The 21,197-nt window shown below is 37.6% G+C and overlaps 2 protein-coding genes and 1 pseudogene across 11 annotated transcripts in view; 1 reads left to right on the top strand and 2 right to left on the bottom strand.

Annotated features, from left to right (window-relative positions):
• The window catches only part of CYREN (cell cycle regulator of NHEJ), a 163,179-nt gene that overhangs the window by 24,291 nt on the left and 117,691 nt on the right, over positions 1-21,197 (top strand). The gene's annotated exons all lie outside the window — the stretch shown is intronic.
• The window catches only part of AGBL3 (ATP/GTP binding protein like 3), a 148,624-nt gene continuing 127,476 nt past the window's right edge, over positions 50-21,197 (bottom strand). For 8 of the 10 annotated variants that reach the window (XM_021936288.2, XM_021936286.2, XM_031665902.1 and 5 more), the window contains one exon: positions 12,536-13,478. In XM_021936288.2, coding sequence (XP_021791980.2) covers positions 13,058-13,478 — 421 coding nt within the window. In that variant the 3' untranslated portion in view covers positions 12,536-13,057. Of the gene's footprint in view, positions 99-12,535; positions 13,479-21,197 lie in introns of those variants that run through there. The other 2 variants (XM_021936293.2, XM_021936292.2) reach the window with 2 other exon arrangements.
• LOC103883266 lies at positions 17,523-19,384 on the bottom strand (annotated as a pseudogene).

Genomic DNA, 21,197 nt, shown 5'->3' on the forward strand with positions numbered 1-21,197 from the left:
AACTGATTTAAAGAGCCAGGAAATGTCTTGATTATATCACACAATAATTCCAGAAAGGGAAGTAGCCGAAGAACTCTCGAAGCTCCCAGTGATTTAAACTGCAAGATAAACACAACCTGGATTTTTATTCAGAAGAAACCCCTCAGGATCATCTGGTCCAAGCTCTCAGCCAATGTGGCAGTCAGGACCCAGGTCACCTCCTACTTATTCTCTTGGGAAGCAGCTATGCCGTCTGTCCCTCCATCCCCTTTCAGAGATCAGTTTTGTAATGATGACTGGGCTTCTCTGGACACAAAATTTTGTGTCCTGAGCGTTCTTACTAGGGTATTTAGGCCCATGTTGGAGCAGCTGGAACATCTATTTTATTTCAAAATAAGAGCAGAACAAAGCTTTTATTTTTGTAAGCATTGGGGCTCCTGGCCAGAGTTTAAAAATTGCTTCCGTTGCTCACATGACCAACTGGAAATTTCAACTGTGGGTTAAACTTGGTTACATGAGTCCGCTACCTAGTGCTATTGCTGAATCCTTCAGTGTTTCTCTTCTGCTTCCCTGCCCTTCCTCCAAAGGAGGAGTTCTTTGAACTGCTACATTGCCTTCCCCCTGCCCCTAGTTCTTTTAAACTCAAACTCTAGAAAGAGGTGATGGGATCCAGCTGGAAAGAAGAACAGAGGCTTTGAGATCAGAGAGTTCTGCTACATACTAGCAAATTATTTAATCTCTTTGAGCATCAACTTCTTATCTGTAAAATGGAAACAGTACCTACTTTGCATGGTTGCTCTGGGGACTGGAAATAATATAAGTGCTTAGTACAATACTGGGAACATAGTAGTGGTAGCTATTATTATGAAAAATGGAATTTCTGTATATTTAGTCTAGCCTTTAAGACAGAGAAAATTAACTTTTAGATACCAATATAGTTACTCTGAAAACTCAATACTGATGAGTGAAGTAATATAGAAGAGATAGAAACATATTTATATTTGTGAAATTTATTTAAGGTTACCATGTACCTAGTTTTCAAAGAGTCAAATAGTTTTTTCAAAACTTGTATGAAAATCGGCAGTCCCACACTCTCCCTTTCTTCTTCTTCAGAGGCAAGCACTTTCACCTGTGCTCATTCTTTAGGCATTTACCTCAGTTCTCTAAATAACATGCTTGGATTGATACTTCTTGATTTTTCAGTTTCAGGCATAATCTACTGACTCCCAACCATAGAAGGTGAAGATTTAGCTTTCTTCTTCCCAACTGCGTGTTCCAGAAATGTGCTTCCTCTCTTCCTCCTCTATCCAAATTGGTTATAGTTTTGTTTAAATCAATATTCAGTGTTTACAATATTGTAATATGCATAGGTATACTTTATTTTATTGTGCATCTCTTTGTGGATCCTGCATCTTTTACAAATTGAGGATTTGTTGCATCCCTGCATCGAGCAAGACTATTGGCACCATTTTTTCAATAGCCTTTGCTCACTTCATGTCCCTGTGTCACATTTTGGTAACTTTTGCAACATTTCAAACTTTTTCATTATTATTATATTGGTTATGGTGATCTTTGATATTACTATTGTGGTTGTTTTGGGGTGTCATGAACCGCACCCATATGACGGTGAACGTAATTGATAATTGTTTGTGTGTTCTGACTGCTCCACCAACCGGACATTCCTCCATGTCCCTCTCACGTTAGGTCTCCCTATTCCCGAGACACAAAAATACTGAAATTAGGCCACTTAATGTCCTTACAATGGCCTGTAAGTGTTTAAGTGAAAGGAAGCGTCACATGTCTTTCATTTAAAATTGAAAGCTAGAAATGATTAAGCTCAGTGAGGAAGGCCTTGTGAGAGCAAAGATAAGCCGAATGTTAGGTCTTACGTTGTGAAGGTAAAGGCTCAGATGATCGTTAGCATTATTCAGCAACAAAGTATTTCTAAATTAAGGTATGCCCATTAGGTTTTTTTAGACATAACAGTATCACACACTAAATAGGCTACCTTATAGTATAAACATGACTTTTATATACACTGGGAAACAAAAAATTCGTATGATTTGCTTTACTGTAATACTTGCTTTATTGCAGTGGTCTAGAACAGAACCTGCAATATATCTCCGAGGTGTGCCTGTAAATACCATTTACAGCAGCTGAACCATGTAGAAAAATTCAGATTACTTTTCCTATCCTGCATAACTTTTGATCTTCTCTGAAGATAATTGCCTTTTTAAAAAAGTTTGTTTGTTTGCTTGGTTTTCTATTACTTAACACTAATCCAACCCTCAAATGTTTATCAAATCTTCTATGAATAAATGTCTATGCATCAAGTATTCTGTATCTTCCTGAGAAAGGCTTTTCAGGCCCTTCCAACCTGCCCCACTCTGGGGCTTGACACCACACACAGCTGTTGTCCTGGATTCTCACATCAACACCATGCTGGGGATTCCCTTTACTTCTGTCCTAGGTTGGATCTCCTGCTTCCTGCATCAAAGACATTTCTCTTTCTCCATTTATTCAGTTCTGGGAGAGTAAATCTCCCAGATTCCTGAGAAATGGGTACACTGAAAAGAATTTTTTGAGAACTTACAAAACTGAAAATACCTTCATTCTAACTTGATCTATTCAAATGTGATCAAATTTAGACTGAAAATAAAATTTTAGGTTAAAAATAATTTTCCTTTATAATTTTGGAGGTTTCGTCCCATTATGTCTAGCTTTCTTGTTTTGTTGAGAAGTCTAAATTTGTTATGCTTCCTAGCGTCCAAAATGGTCTCCTCTCTTGTCATCCTTTCAGCTTTATGCCTTAAAAAATAAATTATTTTGGTGGTTTTAGGAGGGAGCAAAATTGAATGTGTATCCAGTTTGCCATTTTTAACTGGAGATCTAAATATTTCTCTGTTCTTCTTCTTCTTCTTTTTTTTTTACTCTTTTGAGACAGGGTCTCTCTGTCACCTAGGCTGGAGTGCAGTGGTATGATCACAGCTCACTGAAGCCTTGACGTCTTGTGCTCAGGTGATCTTCCCACCTCAGCCTCCTGAATAGCTGGGACTACAGGTGGGTGCCACTATGCCTGGCTAATTTTTGTATTATCATTATTAATTTTTTTTTGTAGAGATGGGGTTTTGTCATGTTGCCCAGGTTGGTCTAACACTCTTGGGCTCAAGGGATTCACCTGCCTCGGCCTCCCAGAGTGCTGGGATTACAGGCACGAGCCACTGCCACAGGCCTCTTTCTTATTCTTTATCTTCCCTTTTTCTTTTCTTTGTTTTACTCCAAGAGGGTTATTTCTTACTGTATCTTTCAGTGGTTCTCTGGCAACATAGCTGGCCTATGGTTGAGCTTGATGCTTTTATCAAGCTACTCATTTCCTGTTAATTGCTTACCATCAAAATCTCCATTGTTTTTGGCAGCACTCTTAACCTTGAACTTCCCCACACTCTGTTCCAAACAAGTCAGTTTACTTGAGGACAGCTTCAGAGCTCTCTGTTCTTAAGGCATGCCTCTCCCCTGGGCAACATATTTGAGCCACTGCTCTGGACCCGGGGTTGGTGACAGTGGCTTGCTTCTTCTAGAGTGACCCATCTACTTTTTGAGCATGGTGCTGAGTGGGGTAGTAGCCTCTGGTCTTTTCAACTTCAACTTGACTCTCCTGGCATGGAACGTCCACCCTATGAAGTAGCTGGAGGAAAGGTGACCAGGAATCCAGTATTCCCAGCCCACTGCACCTTTGCCTCATGGTTGAGTGGAGGAAGAGAGTCCCTGACCTCTTGGCCTCATTAGCCTTAAATGTTGTCTCTGCTGCACAGAGGTAGGGAGATGAGAAACGCTGGCAGCCTTCTCCTCCTAGAGGAGATACCATAGCCCTTGACTGGGAGCTGGAGGGACTGTGATCCCAGTGTTCTTGGCCATATCCTCCCACAGTGGAGTTTCCCTTCTGCTGAACATGGGGGAAGGGAAGGAGTGGGTCACAGCTAAGTACCACAGACCCTCACTTTTCTTACAGGAATTTAGTAAATTTTCTGAATAAATATGTCTTTATTTGATGTATGCCCTTCGGACAATTTTCAGAAACTTTAAATGGGTTTTTCTAAAAAATATTTCTACCAGGTTCCCCTCCCTGCCCCTCGCTGGGGAGTGGGTGAGAAGCTCCTCAGGGTGCTGTTTTAGAGCTGGATCTCTGCCCAGTTTTTAAAAAAATTCTATATTAAACACTTCATTTCTTAGAGCGGTTTTAGGTTCACAGGAAAATTGAGAGGAAGGTACAGAGATATCTCATGTAATTCCTACACGTATCCAAGGCAGTCTAGTTTTTTTCCTATGTTATCTTCTAGATTTATAGTATTGCATTTTACATTTAGGTCTGTGATCCATTTTGAGTTAATTTTTGTGAAGGCATTAAGGTCTCTGTCTGGATTTGTTTGTTTGTCTGTTTGTTTTTGCAGTATGTGGATGTTCAGTTGTTCCAGCACCATTTGTTGAAAGGACTATCTTTGTTCCCTTGTATTGCCTTTGCTCCTTTGTTAAAGATGAGTTGACTATATTTATGTGGATCTTTTTCTTGTCTCTCTTTTCTGTTCACTGATCTGTTATTTTGCCAATAACATACTGTATTGCTTATTGTACCTCTATAGTAAGTCCGTTTTTAGAATTTTCTTTTTATTTATTTTTGTAGAAACAGGGTTTTTTTTTTTTTTTTTTAGAGACGGACTCTTGCTCTGTCACCCAGCCTGGAGTGCAGTGGCATGATCTCGGCTCACTGCAAGCTCTGCCTCCCAGGTTCACGCCATTCTCCTGCCTCAGCCTCCTGAGTAACTGGGACACAGAAGACCGCCACCATGTCTGGCTAATTTTTTGTATTTTTAGTAGAGACAGGATTTCGCCATGTTAGCCAGGATGGTCTCGATTTCCTGACCTCATGATCCGCCCACCTTGGCCTCCCAAAGTGTTGGGATTACAGGCGTGAGCCACCACACCCGGCCGAAACGGGGTCTTGCTATGTTGCCCAGGCTGGTTTTAAGCTCCTGGCCTCAAGTGAACATCCTGCCTTGGCCTCCCAAAGTCCTGGGATTACAGGAATGAGCCACCACACCCAGTTTATAGTAAGTCTTAAAGACATGTAGTGTCCATCTTCTGACTTTGTTCTTCTTCAATACTGTGTTGGCTATTCTGGGTCTTTTGCCCCTCCATATGAACTTTAGAAACAGTTTGTTGATATCTACAAAATAACTGGCTGAGATTTTAATTGGGATCTATAGATCAAGTTGGAAAGAAGTGACATCTTGACAATATTGAGTCTTCCTATCTATGAACATGGACTATCTTTCCATTTATTTAGTTATTCTTTAGTAGTTTTTATAATCAGAGTTTTATAGTTTTCCTCATATAGATCTTGACATATACTTAAGTATTTCCTTTTTATTTTTTGATGCTAATGTCAATGGCAATGTGTTTTTAATTTCAAACTCCAATTGTTCATTGCTGGCATATAAGAAGCAGTTGACTTTTGTATATCAACCTAGTGTCTTGCAACTTGCTATTATCACTTATTACTCCCAGTTTTTGTTGTTGTTATTGATTTCCTTGCGTTTTCTACAAAGACAGTCATGGTATCTGTGAACAAATACAGCTGACCCTTGAGCTATCCAGGAATTAGAGGCACCAACCCTCTCATACAGAAGAAAATTAATGTATAACTTTTGAAACCCCAAAACCTAATAGCCTATTGTTGATCAGAAGCCTTACTGATAACAAACAGCTGATAACACATATTTTGTATATGTATTACATACCATATTACAATAAAGTAACTAAAGAAACTATTAAGAAAATCATAAGGAAGGGCAAATACATGGAAAGAACTGTACTTTCCATGTACTTGATGTATTTATTGATACCATTAAGTTTACATTATCTGTTTATGAAATAAATTGTCTGTCTGAAATAGTGGGCAAATGCAGCTGCAGATCTCAATCTATGGTGTATATCAAGCAATTCAACTTCTTTTAATGTCATGACACATTACAGTATTAGACATATCACTGAGGCAGAAAACTAACAAAGTTATTCTGGAACTAAACTTGACACTTGACCAAATGGACCTAACAGACATCTACAGAACACTCCACCCAACAAAAACAGAATATACATTCTTCTCATTTGCACATGGCACATACTCTAAGGTCAACCGCATGCTTGGCCATAAAGCAATTCTGAGAAATTAAAGAAAAAATGAAATCATACTGACCACTCTTTCAGACTAAAGCACAATAAAAATAGAAATCAACACCAAGATTTCTCTAAACCATACAATTACATGGAAATTAAACAATTTGCTCCAGAATTACTTATGGGTAAACAATGAAATTAAGGCAGAAATCAAGAAATTATTTGAAACTAATGAAAACAAATATACAACATATGAGAATGTCTGGCCACAGCTAAAGCACGATTGAGGGTAAAGTTTATAACACTGAATGCCAACATCCAAAAGAAAGATCTCAAATTTACAATCTAACAGCACACCTAGAGGAACTAGAAAAACAGGAGAAAACCAACCCCAAAACTAGAAGAAGAAAAGAAATAAGCACAATCAGAGCCAAACTGAATGAAACTGAGACACAAAGAACCACACAAAAGATCAACAAAACCAAAATTTGGTTTTTTGAAAGAATAAGTAGAATTGATAGATCACTAGCTAGAGTAATGAAGAAACAGAGAATATCCAAATAAACACAATCAGAAATAACAAAGGGGACATTACCACTGACCCCACAAAAGTATAAGAAACCCTCAGAGACAATTCTGAATGCCTGTATGCATACAAACTAGAAAACCTAGAAGAAATGGATAAATTCCTGGAAACATACCACCTCCCAAGATTGAACCGGGAAGAAATTGAAATCCTGAACATACTATACAAGTTCTGAAACTGAATCAGTAATAAAAACCTACCAACCAGAAAAGGCCCTGGACCATACAGATTCATGGTTGAATTCTACCAGACATATAAAGAAAAAGTGGTACCAAACCCACTGAAACTATCCCAAAAAATCAAAGAGGGAGGACTCCTCTCTAACTCAGTCTATAAGGTCAGCATCAGCCTGATACCAAAACCTGGCAGAGCCACAATGAAAAAAGAAAACTTCAGGCCAATATCCTTGATGAACGTAGATGAAAAAATCCTCAACAAAATACTTACTAGCAAACCGAATCTAGCAGCACATCGAAAAGCTAATCCACCACAATCAAGGTGGATGCAAGGTTGGTTCAACATATGCAGATCAATAAATGTGATTCATCACATAAACAGAACCATAAACAATCTTTTCTGCATCTATTGATCATCTTAATAGATGCAGAAAAGGCTTTTGATAAAATTCAACATCCTTTCATGTTAAAAACTCTCAACAAACTAGGGATCAAGACAACATACCTCAAAATAATAAGAGCCACCTATGATAAACCTACAACCAACAGCATACTGAATGGGCAAAAGCTGGAAGCATTCCCTTTGAAAATGGGCACAAAACAAGGATGTCTACTTGCACCACTGCTACTCAGCATAGTACTGGGAGTCCTAGCCAGAGCAACTAGGCAAGAGAAAGAAATAAAAGGCATCCAAATAAAGAGATGAAGTCAAACCATCTCTCTGCAGATCACATGACTCTATACCTAGAAAACCCCATAGTCTCTGCCCAAAGGCTCCTAGATCTGATAAGCAACTTCAGCAAAGTTTCAGGATACAAAACTCAATGTGCAAAAATCAATAGCATTCTTATACATCAATAAAGCCCAAGCTGAGAACCAAATCAGGAATGCAATCCCATTCACAATAACCACAAAAAGATTAAAATACCTATAAAAACAACTAACCAGGGAGGTGAAAGATGTCTACAATGAGAATTATAAAACACTGCTGAAAGAAATAAGAAATGACACAAATAAATGGAACAATATTCCATGCTCATGAATAGGAAGAATTGATATTGTTAAAATGGACTTACTGCCCAAAACAATGTACAGATTCAATGCTATTCTTATCAAACTACAATATTTTTTACAGAATTAGAAAACAAAAACAATTCTAAAATTCATATGGATCCAAAAAAGAGCCTGAATTGCCAAAGCAATCCTAAGCAAAAAGAACAAAGCTGGAAGCATCACACTGCTTGACTTCAAACTATATTACAAGGCTATGTAACCAAAACAACATGGTATTGGTACAAAAACAGACAGACTAATGGAACAGGTTAAAAACCCAGATATAATGTACCCTACAACCATCTGATCTTTGACAAAGTCAACAATAACAAGCAATGGGGAAAGAGCACCCTATTCAATAAATGGTGCTGGAATAACTGACTAGTCATATGCAGAAGATTCAAATTGGACCCCTTCCTTTCACCATATACAAAAATCAACTCAAGATGGATTAAAGACTTAAATGTAAAACCTAAAACTGTAAAAACCATAGAAGAAAACCTGGAAAATATCATTTTGGACGTAGGCTCTGGCAAATTTTTCATGTTGAAGACTACAAAAGCAATTGCAGCAAAAACAAAAATTACAAGTGGGACCTAATTAAAGAGCTTCTGCACAGCAAAAGGAACTTTCAGCACAGTAAACAGCCTATAGAAGGGGAGAAAATATTGGCAAACTATGCATCTAAGAAAGGTCTAATATCAAGAATCTATAAAAAACTTAAATCAACAAGCAAAAAACAAACAACCCAATTTTTTTAAAAAAGGGCAAAGGACATGAATAGATACTTCTCAAGAGAAGACATACACATGGCCAACAAGCATATGAAAAAATTCTCAACATCACTGATGATTAGATAAATGCAAATCAAAATCACAATGAGATACCATCCCACAACAGTCAGAATGGCTATTGTTAAAGCAAAGAAAAAAACAAACAAACAACAACAGCCGCAACAAAAAACTAGTGAGGTTGCAGAGTAAAGGAATGCTTACACACTGTTGGTGGGAATGTACATTAGTTCAGCCACCATGGAAAGCAGACTGGAGATTTATCAAAGAACTTAAAACACAATCATTTGACCCAGCAATCCCATTATGCAGTATATATCCAAAGGAATATAAATTGTTCTACCATAAAGACACATGCATGTGTATGTTCACTGCAGCACTATTCACAGTAGCAAAGACATAGAATTAACCTAGATGCCCATCAATGGTGGACTGAATAAAGACAATGTGGTACATATATACCATAGAATACTATGCAGCCATATAAAAGAAATAGTGTCCTTTGCAGCAACATGGGTGAAGCTGGAGGCCATTATCCTAAGCAAATTAATACAGGAACAGAAAACCAAATGACACATGTTCTCACTTATAAGTGGGAGCTAAACATTGAGTACACATGGACACAATGAAGGGAACAATAGACACTAGGGCCTATTTGAAGGTGAAGGGTGGGAGGAGGGTGAGGATCGAAAAACTACCTATTGTGTATTACACTTATTACATGAGTGATATACCAAATGCCCACAACATGCAATTTACCCATGCAACAAACCTGCACATGTACTCCCTGAACCTAAAATAAAAGTTCGAATAAAAATCTCTTTATGACATACGAGTCACATTGGATCCTTTTTATCCATTCTGAAAGTCTCCTGTCTTATAGCTGCTGTATTTAGACCATTTACTTGTAATGTAATTATTGATATAGCTGAATTAATATCTACCATATTTGTTACTGTTTTCTATTCATTACCTTGTTTTTTTATTATTTTGTCTTCCACTTGTTTTCTACTTCCTTCTATTTAAATTGAATATTTTGTATGATTTAATTTTTTCCTATTTTAGTGTATCAATTATACTTCTTTTTTACCCTTGAATTTACAGGATACATTTACAATGAATCTAATCCTTTTTCAAATAACACTATACCACTTACTTCTTTTGGTAGTACAAGTATTTTATAACAGGGTATTCCCAATTCCTCCCTCCTATTCCTTACAACATTGCTGCTATTCATTTCACTTATCAATAGGCTATAATTTCTGAATAGGTAATTAAGAAAAATAAAATATTTTATTTTACTTTTATTTATTCCTTTTCTATTGCTTTTCCTTGCTTTACATAGGCCAGAATTTCTGACCTGTATAATTTTCATCCTTTCTAAAGAATTTCTTTTAACATTAAAAAAAAAAGCAAGTCTAGAGGTGACAAATTCCCACAATTTTTGTTTGTCTGAAAAAGTCCAATTCTCTTTCACTTTTGGAGGACAATTTCACTGGATACAGAACTGTAGTCAGTTGTTGTTGTGGTCCGATGTTGAATCCCCCAAATTTCATATGTTACAATCCTAACCTCTAGTGTGATGGTTTTAGAAGACAGAACCTTTGGGTGGTAATTAGGTCATGAGGGTGAAGCCCTCATGAATGAGATTAGTGGTCATAATAGACATGAGATGATCTCTCCCTACCATAAGAGGATACAAGACGGCCACCTGCAAACCAAGATGACTGTTCTCACCAGACAATGGATCTGTTGGCATCTTGATCTTGGGCTTGCCAGCCTCAGAACTGAGATAAATTTCTATTGTTTCATTAAGCAGTCTAGTTTATGGTATTTTGTTACAGCAGCCTGAGCTGAGACAGTGGTTCTTTAAACCCTTTAAATATTTCACTCCACTCTCTCCTTTCTTGCATGGTTTCTGAAGAGATGTCTGATGTAATTCTTATCCCTGCTTATCTATACATAAGGTGTTTTTTTCCTGTTTTTTTTTTCTCAAGATTTTTTTCTTGGTCTTTGATTATTTTGGTATTTATCCTTCCCAGTATTCTGTGAGCTTTCTGGATCTGTGGTTTGGTGTCATTAATTTTGGGAAATTCTCAGTCATTATTGCCTCAATACTTCTTGTGTTCCTTTTTTACTTTTACTTCTGATATTCTCATTACACATGTTACATACCTTTTAAAATTGTCCTGCAGTTTTTGGATATTTTGGATATTTTGGAGTTTTCATGCTTTTTTGCTCTGCATTTAAGTTTTACTAGTTTCTATTGACATTGTTTCAAGCATACTGACTCTTTCCTCAGTTGTGTCTCACCTGTTGGGTAGTCCATCATCATTCATTCTGTTACAGTGTTTGATTTCTAGCATTTTTGTTTGTTTGTTTCTTAGTTCACATCTCTCTGCTTATATTATCCATCTGTTCTTGCATTGTCCAATTTTCCCATTAGAACTGTCAGCATATTAATCATAGTTGTTTTAAATTTCTATGGAAATATATGAAAGGTTTGTCAGAGAAGGCAGCAGTTGAGTTGAATCTTAAAGAAGTAGGGGCTGCCAGGTGAAGGAGATGCTGGGCCGAGAGAATAAGTGGCTTTTATGAGAGAGTGGCATGCTCAGAAAACTGAGAGTATTGTAGCATAGTGAGGAAGTGGACTGCCAATCCTCTTACTTTGGATAAAACATCTTATATTTGTATCAAATACAAGGAGTGCAATTATGGACCAAGATAAAATTGTTTAGGTAATATCTCTGCATCCCTTCATCTTCCAGGAAACTGGTTTATCACCTTTTTTGGTCATTCACAAAGACAATAAATTCCAGAGTTTACAGTCTCAAACTCAGACAATTGAAGATTCAAATGACATTTCACTGAATTAAAAATAAATATTTTCCCAGAGTTTAGGCTTTTGTCCTGATCTATGTGGATAATGCCAACTGAATTTTGAGCACTCTTACTCCATCCCAAAGTCAGCTATAATAAATGCTATGATCCAGAACATTAACCTCCAGCTCTCCCAAGCCCAAGCACCTACCTGGCAGAGGGCATCCCAAAAGCCAGTAGACTTCTGCTCTTGCCCAAGATAATCACTGAGAATGAGAATTTTATACCAAAAGTTGGGGTACTCTCTGAGAACCAGGATACTTGCCTCCCACCAGATGTTAAATATTCCTGAGGAAATCTATGGTCATGGTCCTTTAAAATATAATAGTTACTCTTTTAACAGTGCAGCGGGCTCTCCTTGAAAACTCTTCAGCTACTAGAAATACTGTTGAAAGTAGATCACTCAACCCCAGATCTTCATAGTTCTACCCAGCCGTAATTAGGCTGTGGCCTGTATTTTTAATGTACCTCTCCTACCTGACCCTCCCTCTGCTTAGCCTCATCCTCTAATGGATGCCATTGTTGACGTATGACCCAAGGCTGCTTGATTCTGTTTTCTTACTTACCACATCCATCCTGACTCTTTTGCCTGACATACCTGCTCCTCTGTGTGTCCTTCACAAATCCCTGCCAGTGCTCACTGCCTTATGAATGACAAACTGAGGTGCTGGACTTATTCCAGTGTCCACATGAATAAATGGCTGGAGATGTAAACTAATTTTCTGTAAAGGAAACTGTACATCTTTACACCTTTGCTACATTTTGAGAAATAAAATGACTATTTTAAACCATAGTCCATGCATTTCAGTGCCATTTTGTGCCACATTTTTGCTTTGTGCAACTGGTAACTTTTAATATACAGTATTTTTTCTAATCATTGGAAGTGCACAACTTAACACTTTATCTTATTCTGTAATCATTTTATTCAGGTATGTTTTATCCATACAATTATGTGGTAATCTCCTAGTAGAGAGAAATGGTTCCTAGCACACCAATGATATAACAGAAAATCAGGAAATGATGTTTGTTGACTGATTCATTAAAGTGTCTAGTAGGGAGGTTAAAAATCAGTGACATATTACATGTCATTCCTACGTTGAGTTCTTAAGTTTTTTGGTGTCAAATGCATAAGTAGTTTTGGAAGATATCAAAACTTTAGAGATTTTTTTCCATGCTGGTAAAAACTAAATATAAATATCTACTTTAATATTTTTCCGTATTTTCTCTGGATTTCTTTTTAAATCTCTGAAAGATGTTCCCACTACAGAAGATGGGATATCTAAAATTTGTAGTTTATGCATATGCATGTGTAGGGGGAGAGATAGCGAAAGGGGAAGGGGAGGGCTTTCCTTTTTTTCTTTTTTACCACATAAGCATATGTTATCCTTCATTCACAGTTCTCAGAGCAATATAAAACTAGATTAACTCTCCCTTTGGAACTTCAGATATAAGGTGGGTTGTCCATCATTCTTATTGGCCTGCTCATCCTTATTTTTAGTTAGATGGAGAGCTGTATGCTTAGAGCTTTGCTGGTTAGTTTCTTCAGCTTGAAGACTCTTATATTTTAGAACATTTGCATCCATTCCAAAGCTTGAAGAAGCAGTCTCCCACTTGCTGCTGAGAGGTTTTATGTCTTCATTCTTTATGGCCCAGATTTGAGAATGTTTATTCTTCTTGGGGCCTTTGAGAGGTGATAAACTTTCCAATGACCCATGGGGCTTAGACTGAACCCATTCTGAAGAGTTTGCCATAACATCCCCTTGGATTACAAAAGGGTGATTTCTGGGTGCTGTCCAAGATGTGCTGTATTTCTTTATATTTCTGCAAGTAGCTGGATTTAGTCTAGAAAAGAAATGAAATATGTGAACTTTTGTCCATCACGTACCTACTTCGTAGTCCTAGGTATATTGTCATAGTACAAATAATATTTTTTCTTTTTAGTAAGTTCATAACTTCTTAAAAGTTTAAGACTTTTACCATCATAAGTCTTCATCTCTGATCATGATTTTTTTTAAGCACTACTCCAATCTTGCATTTCTAAATGCCTAGAGGACATGTTCATTTGGATACCTGCTCTGACCTCAGCCTTCCTAATATAACAGCCACTCTGGGCCCCAGCTTCTTACCTATATATCTAGTTAAAGTAGATGGTCACTAAAAAGTAAAGTAGTTGTTTGCTCTAAAAATCTATTCTGTTTATTCTATTAGAATGGATTCAGTATATATGCTATGATATTTTTTTCTATAACCAGTAAAAAAATCAATGTCTGAGAGAGGGAAGTTTTCCTCGAGGGAGCTTTTGTAAACTAATAATTGCAGACACTTAAAATCACTGTTTTTTCAGTATTCCATTTTTTAACCATAGAATTTCAGCTATATTTTCAATTAACCTTTTAAATTTTGAGGTAACTGTAGACTTACATGCATTTGGGAGAAGTAATACAGAGAGATCCCATGAACTCTTCACCCAATTTCCCCAAAATAGCTTGCAAAACCATAGAACAATATCACAATCAGGATATTAACATTGATGTAGTCAAGATAGAGAACACTGCCCGCATGTTGTCCTCTTATAGTACCTGCTTCCTTCTTTCCCATCCCCTCCTTAATTCCTGGCAACCATTATTAATGTATTATCAAGTTATATTATTTTGTTATTTTAAGAATGTTACATAAAGGAATCATACCGTATGTAACCTTCTGGGATCAGCCTTTTTTTTTTTTTTTTTGTAATGACATATAGATTATTTCCAGTTTATGGCTATTACAAATAGTTATACACACAGGATTTTTTGTGAGTTATTTTTTGTATAAGATGTAAGTTTAAGGTTCATTTTTTTAGCCTATGGATATCCAGTTGTTCCAGCACCATTTGTTGAAAAGGCTCTTTTTTCTCCATTGAATTGCTTTTGAATTCCCTATCAAAATCAGTGGAGCATATTTATGTGGTCTATTTCTTGGTTCTTGCCTCAGTTCCACTGATGTATATATTTATTTCTCCTCTAATACTACTGTCTTGATTACTCTAGCTATATAAAAGTTCTTAAAATCAGATAGACTGATCTCTCCCACTTTATCCTTGTTTGTCAGATTTGTTTCTGCTATTGTAGTGCATCTGCAGATAAATTCTGGAATAATCTTGTCTATATATGAAAGAGATCTTGCTGGGATTTTGATAGGCATTGTGTTAAACTTGTATACCAATCTGGGAAGAACTGATATCTTTATTGAGGCTTTCAATTTATGAACATGCTATATCTTTCCACTCATTTAGATATTTTAAAAATTCTCTTATTCATGTTATATGCTTTTGAGCATACAAACCCTGTACAACTAAGTTTTTTTTTTTCAGATATTTTAAGTGGTATTATATTTGTAATTTTGGTGTTCACATGTTCATTGCTTATATATAGAAGGAGAATTAATTTTGTACATTTATCTTGTATTCCGAGGCCTAGCATAACTTATTAGTTCTAAAGGGTGTGTGTGTGTGTGTGTGCGCGCGCGCGCGCGCGTGTGTGCATGCGTGCGTGTGTGTTTTGGTAAATTTATTAGGATTTTCTACATAGAGAATAGCATCTTTCACAAGGAGGGATCATTTTATTTCTTCCTTTCTGATTTGTATGCTTTTTATTTTTTTATTGCCTTATTGCAATGGCTAGAACTTCTAGCACAATGTTCAATAGAGTGGTGTATTAGTCTATTCTCATGCTGCTAATAAAAACATACCCAATACTGAGTAATTTATAAAGGAAAGAGGTTTAATTGACTCACAGTTCCACATGGCGGGGGAGGCCTCACAATCATGGTGGAAGGCAAAGGAGGAGCAAAGTCATGTCTTACATGGTGGCAGGCAAGAGAGCTTATGCAGGGGAACTCCTATTTATAAAACCATCAGATCTCCTGAGACTTGTTCACTACCATGAGAAGAGTATGAGGAAATTGCCACCGTGATTCAGTTATCTTCACCTGACCCTGCCCTTGACACGTGGGGATTATTACAATTAAAGGTGAGATCTAGTGGGGACACAGCCAAACTATATCAAGTGGTAAGGATTGACTTTATTAAGTTGAGTAAGTTCCCCTTTATTCCTATGTTTTTCTGACACTTTTTACCATGGATGGGTATTGAATTCTGTCAAATACCAATTTATGTGCCAATTGATAGGATCTTGTGATTTTTCTTCTTAAGCTTGCTAATATGAAGGATTTCATCAATTACTTTTTGGATATTAAACTAACCTTGAATTCCTGAAATAGACTTCACTTGGTCATGGTGTATAATTCTTTTTATTTAGAGCTGAATTCTATTTGCTAATATTTTGTTAGATTTATCTTGTTAAATCTAGATTTATGCAAAATCCTATTCTGTCATTTCCTTTTTTGTTTTGCCCTTGTCTGGTTTTGATATCATGCTAATAATGGCTTCATAAAATGAACTGAAAACTCCTATTTTCTGGAAGAAATTGTATAGAATTGGTACTAATTCTTCCTTTATTTATTGGTAAAATTCTCTTCTAAAACCACCTAGGCCAGGTGATTTCTTTTTTAGGGTTTTAAAACTATGAAATCAATTTCCTTATTAGTTACAGGGGTATTCAAATATTCTATTTCATATTGAATGAGTTGGGGTAGTTCATATTTTATTGAGGAAATAATCAATTTCCTCTAAAAAACACCTGGATACATGTGCAGAACGTGCAGGTTTGTTACATAGGTATATATGTGCTATGGTGGTTTGTTGCCCCTATTGACATGTCCTCTATATTCCCTCCCCTCACCCCTCACTCTCCAACAGGCTCTGGTGTGTGATTTTCCCCTCTATGTGTCCATGTGTCCTCACTGTTCAACTCCCACTTATGAGTGAAAACATGTGGTGTTTGGTTTTCTGTTCCTGTGTTAAGTTTGCTGAAGATGATGGCTTCTGGCTTCATCCATGTCCCTGGAAAAGACATGATCTCATTCCTTTTTCTTTCTAATTACAAGACGATTTTTAAATTTATTTTTATTTTTAAGATTAAACATCCTCTTCGACAATCCAAAAACACAGTCCTTGCTCACTCAGGACACACACACCTAAAACAGTCAAAAGCGATTCCTCGATTTTCAATGACAAAGTAGGAAAAAAAGAATATGTTCTCAAGCTGCAGTTCAATTTTTCTGTCCTCTTTTCAAAAAAATTTTACTTTGCTATCAAGTCCACCCACCAATGATAAGGAAAGACAATTTTTCGAAAAGCCAACAAAACCCAGAAAAAGGAACAAGTATCAATTCAAAATTATCACCCAAAACACTGCTGTTGCAAAAAAAGAGCGTGAAGTCAAATTTCCACAGCTTGTTAGAGAAGACCTTTAAAAATAATTTAGAAAATTAGGACTGGAACTACAGTGGTACAGACAGGTTATACTGTCACTATATGCATATACAGTGGTAAATGTGGATAACTCAAGAACATTCAGATTGGGAATATATTAAGCTTTCTCCTATTCCAGCAGAGGAAATAAAAACATGTGTTGCTGGAATTAATATTAAAATTGTCCTTACAAATAGAAGGTAGAGCAACGGTAAAGAGAGAGAATGTGGAACAAAAGTAGCAAAGACAAGTCATTTTGAATCTAGGCTCTAACACCCAGGAAAGTTGAATAGAACTTAAATTCTTCTAAGCCAGTATCACTAAATTCTAGATTTGGCCTGAAACCAGTGGACCATATACACTACTAATAAATATCAAGTGCCCCACAGCATTTGTGGTATTAAAACATATTTTAAAATTATTATAAATTTCCATTCTGGAAAGCAGGTCAAAATGACACTGGATCATCCAGTCAGTTACAGGGTAAAGGGCTTCCTCCAAAGAGAACTGACTTGGCAGAAATTTAGGTTGGTAGGAATGTGATTAATGTGGAGTAAACGAGATCAGATTCTCAGTATAATTTTCATAAGGCTTCTTCTACCTACCCCGGTTGTAAGGAGTAGTACTGAGGGAGCTCCAACAGAATGTCTTAGAGGGATGCTTCTCAGAGACAAAGGGTCTGTAAGTTTAACTCTTGACCCCTCTTCTTACGTAAGCTTGGGGAAGGAAATAAATATTTAATTTTTAACTACTCAGAGCTTTGGACACATTATAATATTTAATATTCTGTAGTTTCATTTTCTGAACCCTTGGCTTATAATTTTTCTCAATTTACATTAAAAAAATATATGAATGCACCCTTTTCAGTAGTACCACATGAAAATATAAACCTTTTCTTCCATATCTTCTACACAGGAAGAGTGAATGAATAGTACTCTAAATATCCTGCAGAGTTACTTTGTGTACTTGACAAAAGATTAGGGAAAACCAATCCACTTCCATATCTTGAGCAAGTAGTTAACTAGTCTTCAATCTCATCTTCCAAAATATCTTCATCAACATCCAAAGCATAAAACAGCTGGTTAAAACGTGGTGAAGCAGGATCAGTGAAATGTTTGTAAGGGTTTGCTCTAGAGAGAGAACTCATGCAAATCCAACAGAAGTATTGCATACAGCCAGTACATGTCATCTTGTTATATCCATCTAATTTCTCTATGGGAGTTCCACAACATGGTCAGTTCTTGAAGTTTTTCTCTGGCCATTCCTTACTTTCCATCTTTTCCAGTGCCTTCTGAATCACCCTCTTACCACACCTTTGTTCCAAAAGTCTTTTATTGGCCTCATCTGCTTGCAGGTATTCATTTCGTAAGTCTATTAATTTCTCTGCAGTCACCTTACATGGAGAGACCCCATGGTAGGTCAACCTGCATAAGGTACAGAAGGCAAAATTGCAGCTGGAGCAGATACCCATGGTGCAGCCAGGCTCCTGCATGACAGGTAGCTGGCAGCATGGGTAGGGGCAGTACACCACATCTGCCATCAGGTCCAAGGTGAACTGGAGAAGAAGGCGGTCATAAGAGGCAAATAACACTGCTTCCACTAGCTCCTCTTTGACCTGACCAGGAGTGGCCACCGAAGGGCACTTTGGTTCTGGGCAGTTGAGGCATTGAACCTGGCCATCTCTGATCTGGATTTCAAAGTAGTCCTTCAGACAGGCTTTGCAGTACACATGCCTGCACTCCAAGAAGTACATGCATTCACTATCCAGCTTGTTGAAGAAACAGATATTGCACAGGAACAAATTACTACTAAAGCATTTTATCTGCTGAGCTTGATCAAAGTCCAACATTTCCCGGATCATATTTAACAATGATTCCACATCCTGCACAGCTGTCTCGTCCACAATTTCCTCTTGGTCTGTATCAGATCCAGAAGTTCCTCCAAAAACTAGGTCTGTGTTGGGAGAGTCTTGAGCTGTCCTTCTCTGCACATTTTTGTGAGAACCAATCTTGAGCTCAAAAGGAGAGACAATATTCAGGTATAGTAGGGTCTCTTCCTTAAGAAATTGCATGCAGGCAAACAGGATCATGCTGCCACGGTGTTCTTCCCATAGAGCAGATAGCGCTCACAAATATCTTGAAATTCTCTAGCAAATCCAAATAGATCCTGGTTTCTCCACCTTGGACAGATTCTGCTTTTCTAAATTCATCTCCATCATAAATACTTGCCGGGGCCAGCAATTCATCCTCCTGAGCTTCTCAGTCTTCTGGCGACATTTAATTTTCTGAGGAACAAAACCAAGATGGCCACGAGAATGAACTCTGGTCGTTCTCACTGCTATGCTGCCACCAGGGTCATGACAGTTTACAAATGCCTTTTTTTTTTTTTGAGAGACAGAGTCTCACTCTGTTGCCCAGGCTGGAGTGCAGTGGCACTATCTCGGCTCACTACAACCTCCGCCTCCTGGGTTCAAGCAATTCTCCTGCCTCAGCCTCCCGAGTAGCTGGGACTACAGGTGCCCACCACCATGCCTGGCTAATTTTTGTATTTTTAGTAGAGACGGGGTTTCACCATATTGGCCAGGCTGGTCTCAAACTCCTGACCTTGTGATCCACCCACCTCGGCCTCCCAAAGTGCTGGGATTACAGGCATGAGCCACCATGCCTGGCAGATGCCATTCCTTTTTATGGCTGCATAGTATTCCATGGTGTATATGTGCCACATTTTCTTTATCCAGTCTGTCATTGATGGGTATTTGGGTTGGTTCCATGTCTTTGCTATTGTAAACAATGCTGCAATAAACATATGTGTGCATGTGTCTTTATAGTAGAATGATTTACATTCCTTTGGGTATATACCCAGTAATGGTATTGCTGGGTCAAATGGTAGTTCTGGTTCTAGATCCTTGAGGAATCACCATACTGTCTTCCACAATGGTTGAACTAATTTACACTCCCACCAGCACAGTAAAAGCATTCCTATTTCTCTACAGCCTCCCCAGCATCTATTGTTTCTTGACTTTAGTAATTGCCATTCTGACTGATGTGAGATGGCATGTCATTGTGGTTTTGATTTACATTTCTCTGATGATCAGTGTGATTAGTGGTGTTGAGTTTTTTGTTTTTGTTTTTGTTTTTAGATGGAGATTTGATCTGTTGCCAGGCTGGAGTGCAGTGGTGCGATCTTGGCTTACTGCAACCTCTGCCTCCCGAGTTCAAGCAATTCCCCTGCCTCAGTCTCCCAAGTAGCTGGGACTATAGGCATGCGCCACCACACCCAGCTAATTTTTTGTATTTTAGTAGAGACGGGGTTTCACCATGTTGGCCAGGATGGTCTCGATATCCTGACCTCGTGATCCACCTGCCCTGGCCTCCCAAAGTGCTGGGATTACAGGTGTGAGCCACCGCGTCCAGTCATTGAGCTTTTTTACATATTTGTTGGCTGCATAAATGTCTTCTTTTGAGAAGTGTCTTCATATCCTTTGCCCACTTTTTGATGGGGTTGTCTGTTTTTTTCTTGTAAATATGTTTAAGTTCCTCGTAAATTCTGGATATTAGACCTTTGTCAGATGGGTAGACTGCAAAAATTTTCTCCCATTCTGTAGGTTGCCTGTTCACTCTGATGCTAGTTTCTTTTGCTGTGCAGAAGCTCTTTAGTATAATTAGATCCCATTTGTCCATTTTGACTTCTGTTGCAATTGCTTTTGGTGTTTTGTCATGAAGTCTTCACCCATGCCTATGTCCTGAATGGTATTGCCTAGGTTTTCCTCTGGAGTTTTCATCATTTGGGGTTTTACATTTAAGTCTTTAATCCATCTTCAGTTAATTTTTGTATAAGGTGTAAGGAAGGGGTCCAGTTTCAGTTTTCTGCACATGGCTAGCCAGTTTTACCAGCACCACTTATTGAATAGGGAATCCTTTCCCCATTGCTTGTTTTTGTCAGGTTTGTCAAAGATCAGATAGTTGTAGATGTGTGGTATTATTTCTGAGGTCTCTGTCCTGTTGTATTGGTCTACATGTCTGTTTTGGTTACTGTAGCCTTGTATTATAGTTTGAAGTCAGGTAGCGTGATGCCTCCAGCTTTGTTCTTTCTGCTTAGGATTGTCTTTGATTCCATATGAAATTTAAAGTAGTTTTTTCTAAATCTGTGAAGAATGTCAGTGGTAGTTTGATGGGAAAAGTGTTGAATCTATAAATTACTTTGAGCAG

This window comes from Papio anubis, chromosome 4, assembly GCF_008728515.1.
Source record: "Papio anubis isolate 15944 chromosome 4, Panubis1.0, whole genome shotgun sequence".
In the NCBI taxonomy this organism is placed as follows: Eukaryota; Metazoa; Chordata; class Mammalia; order Primates; family Cercopithecidae; genus Papio; species Papio anubis.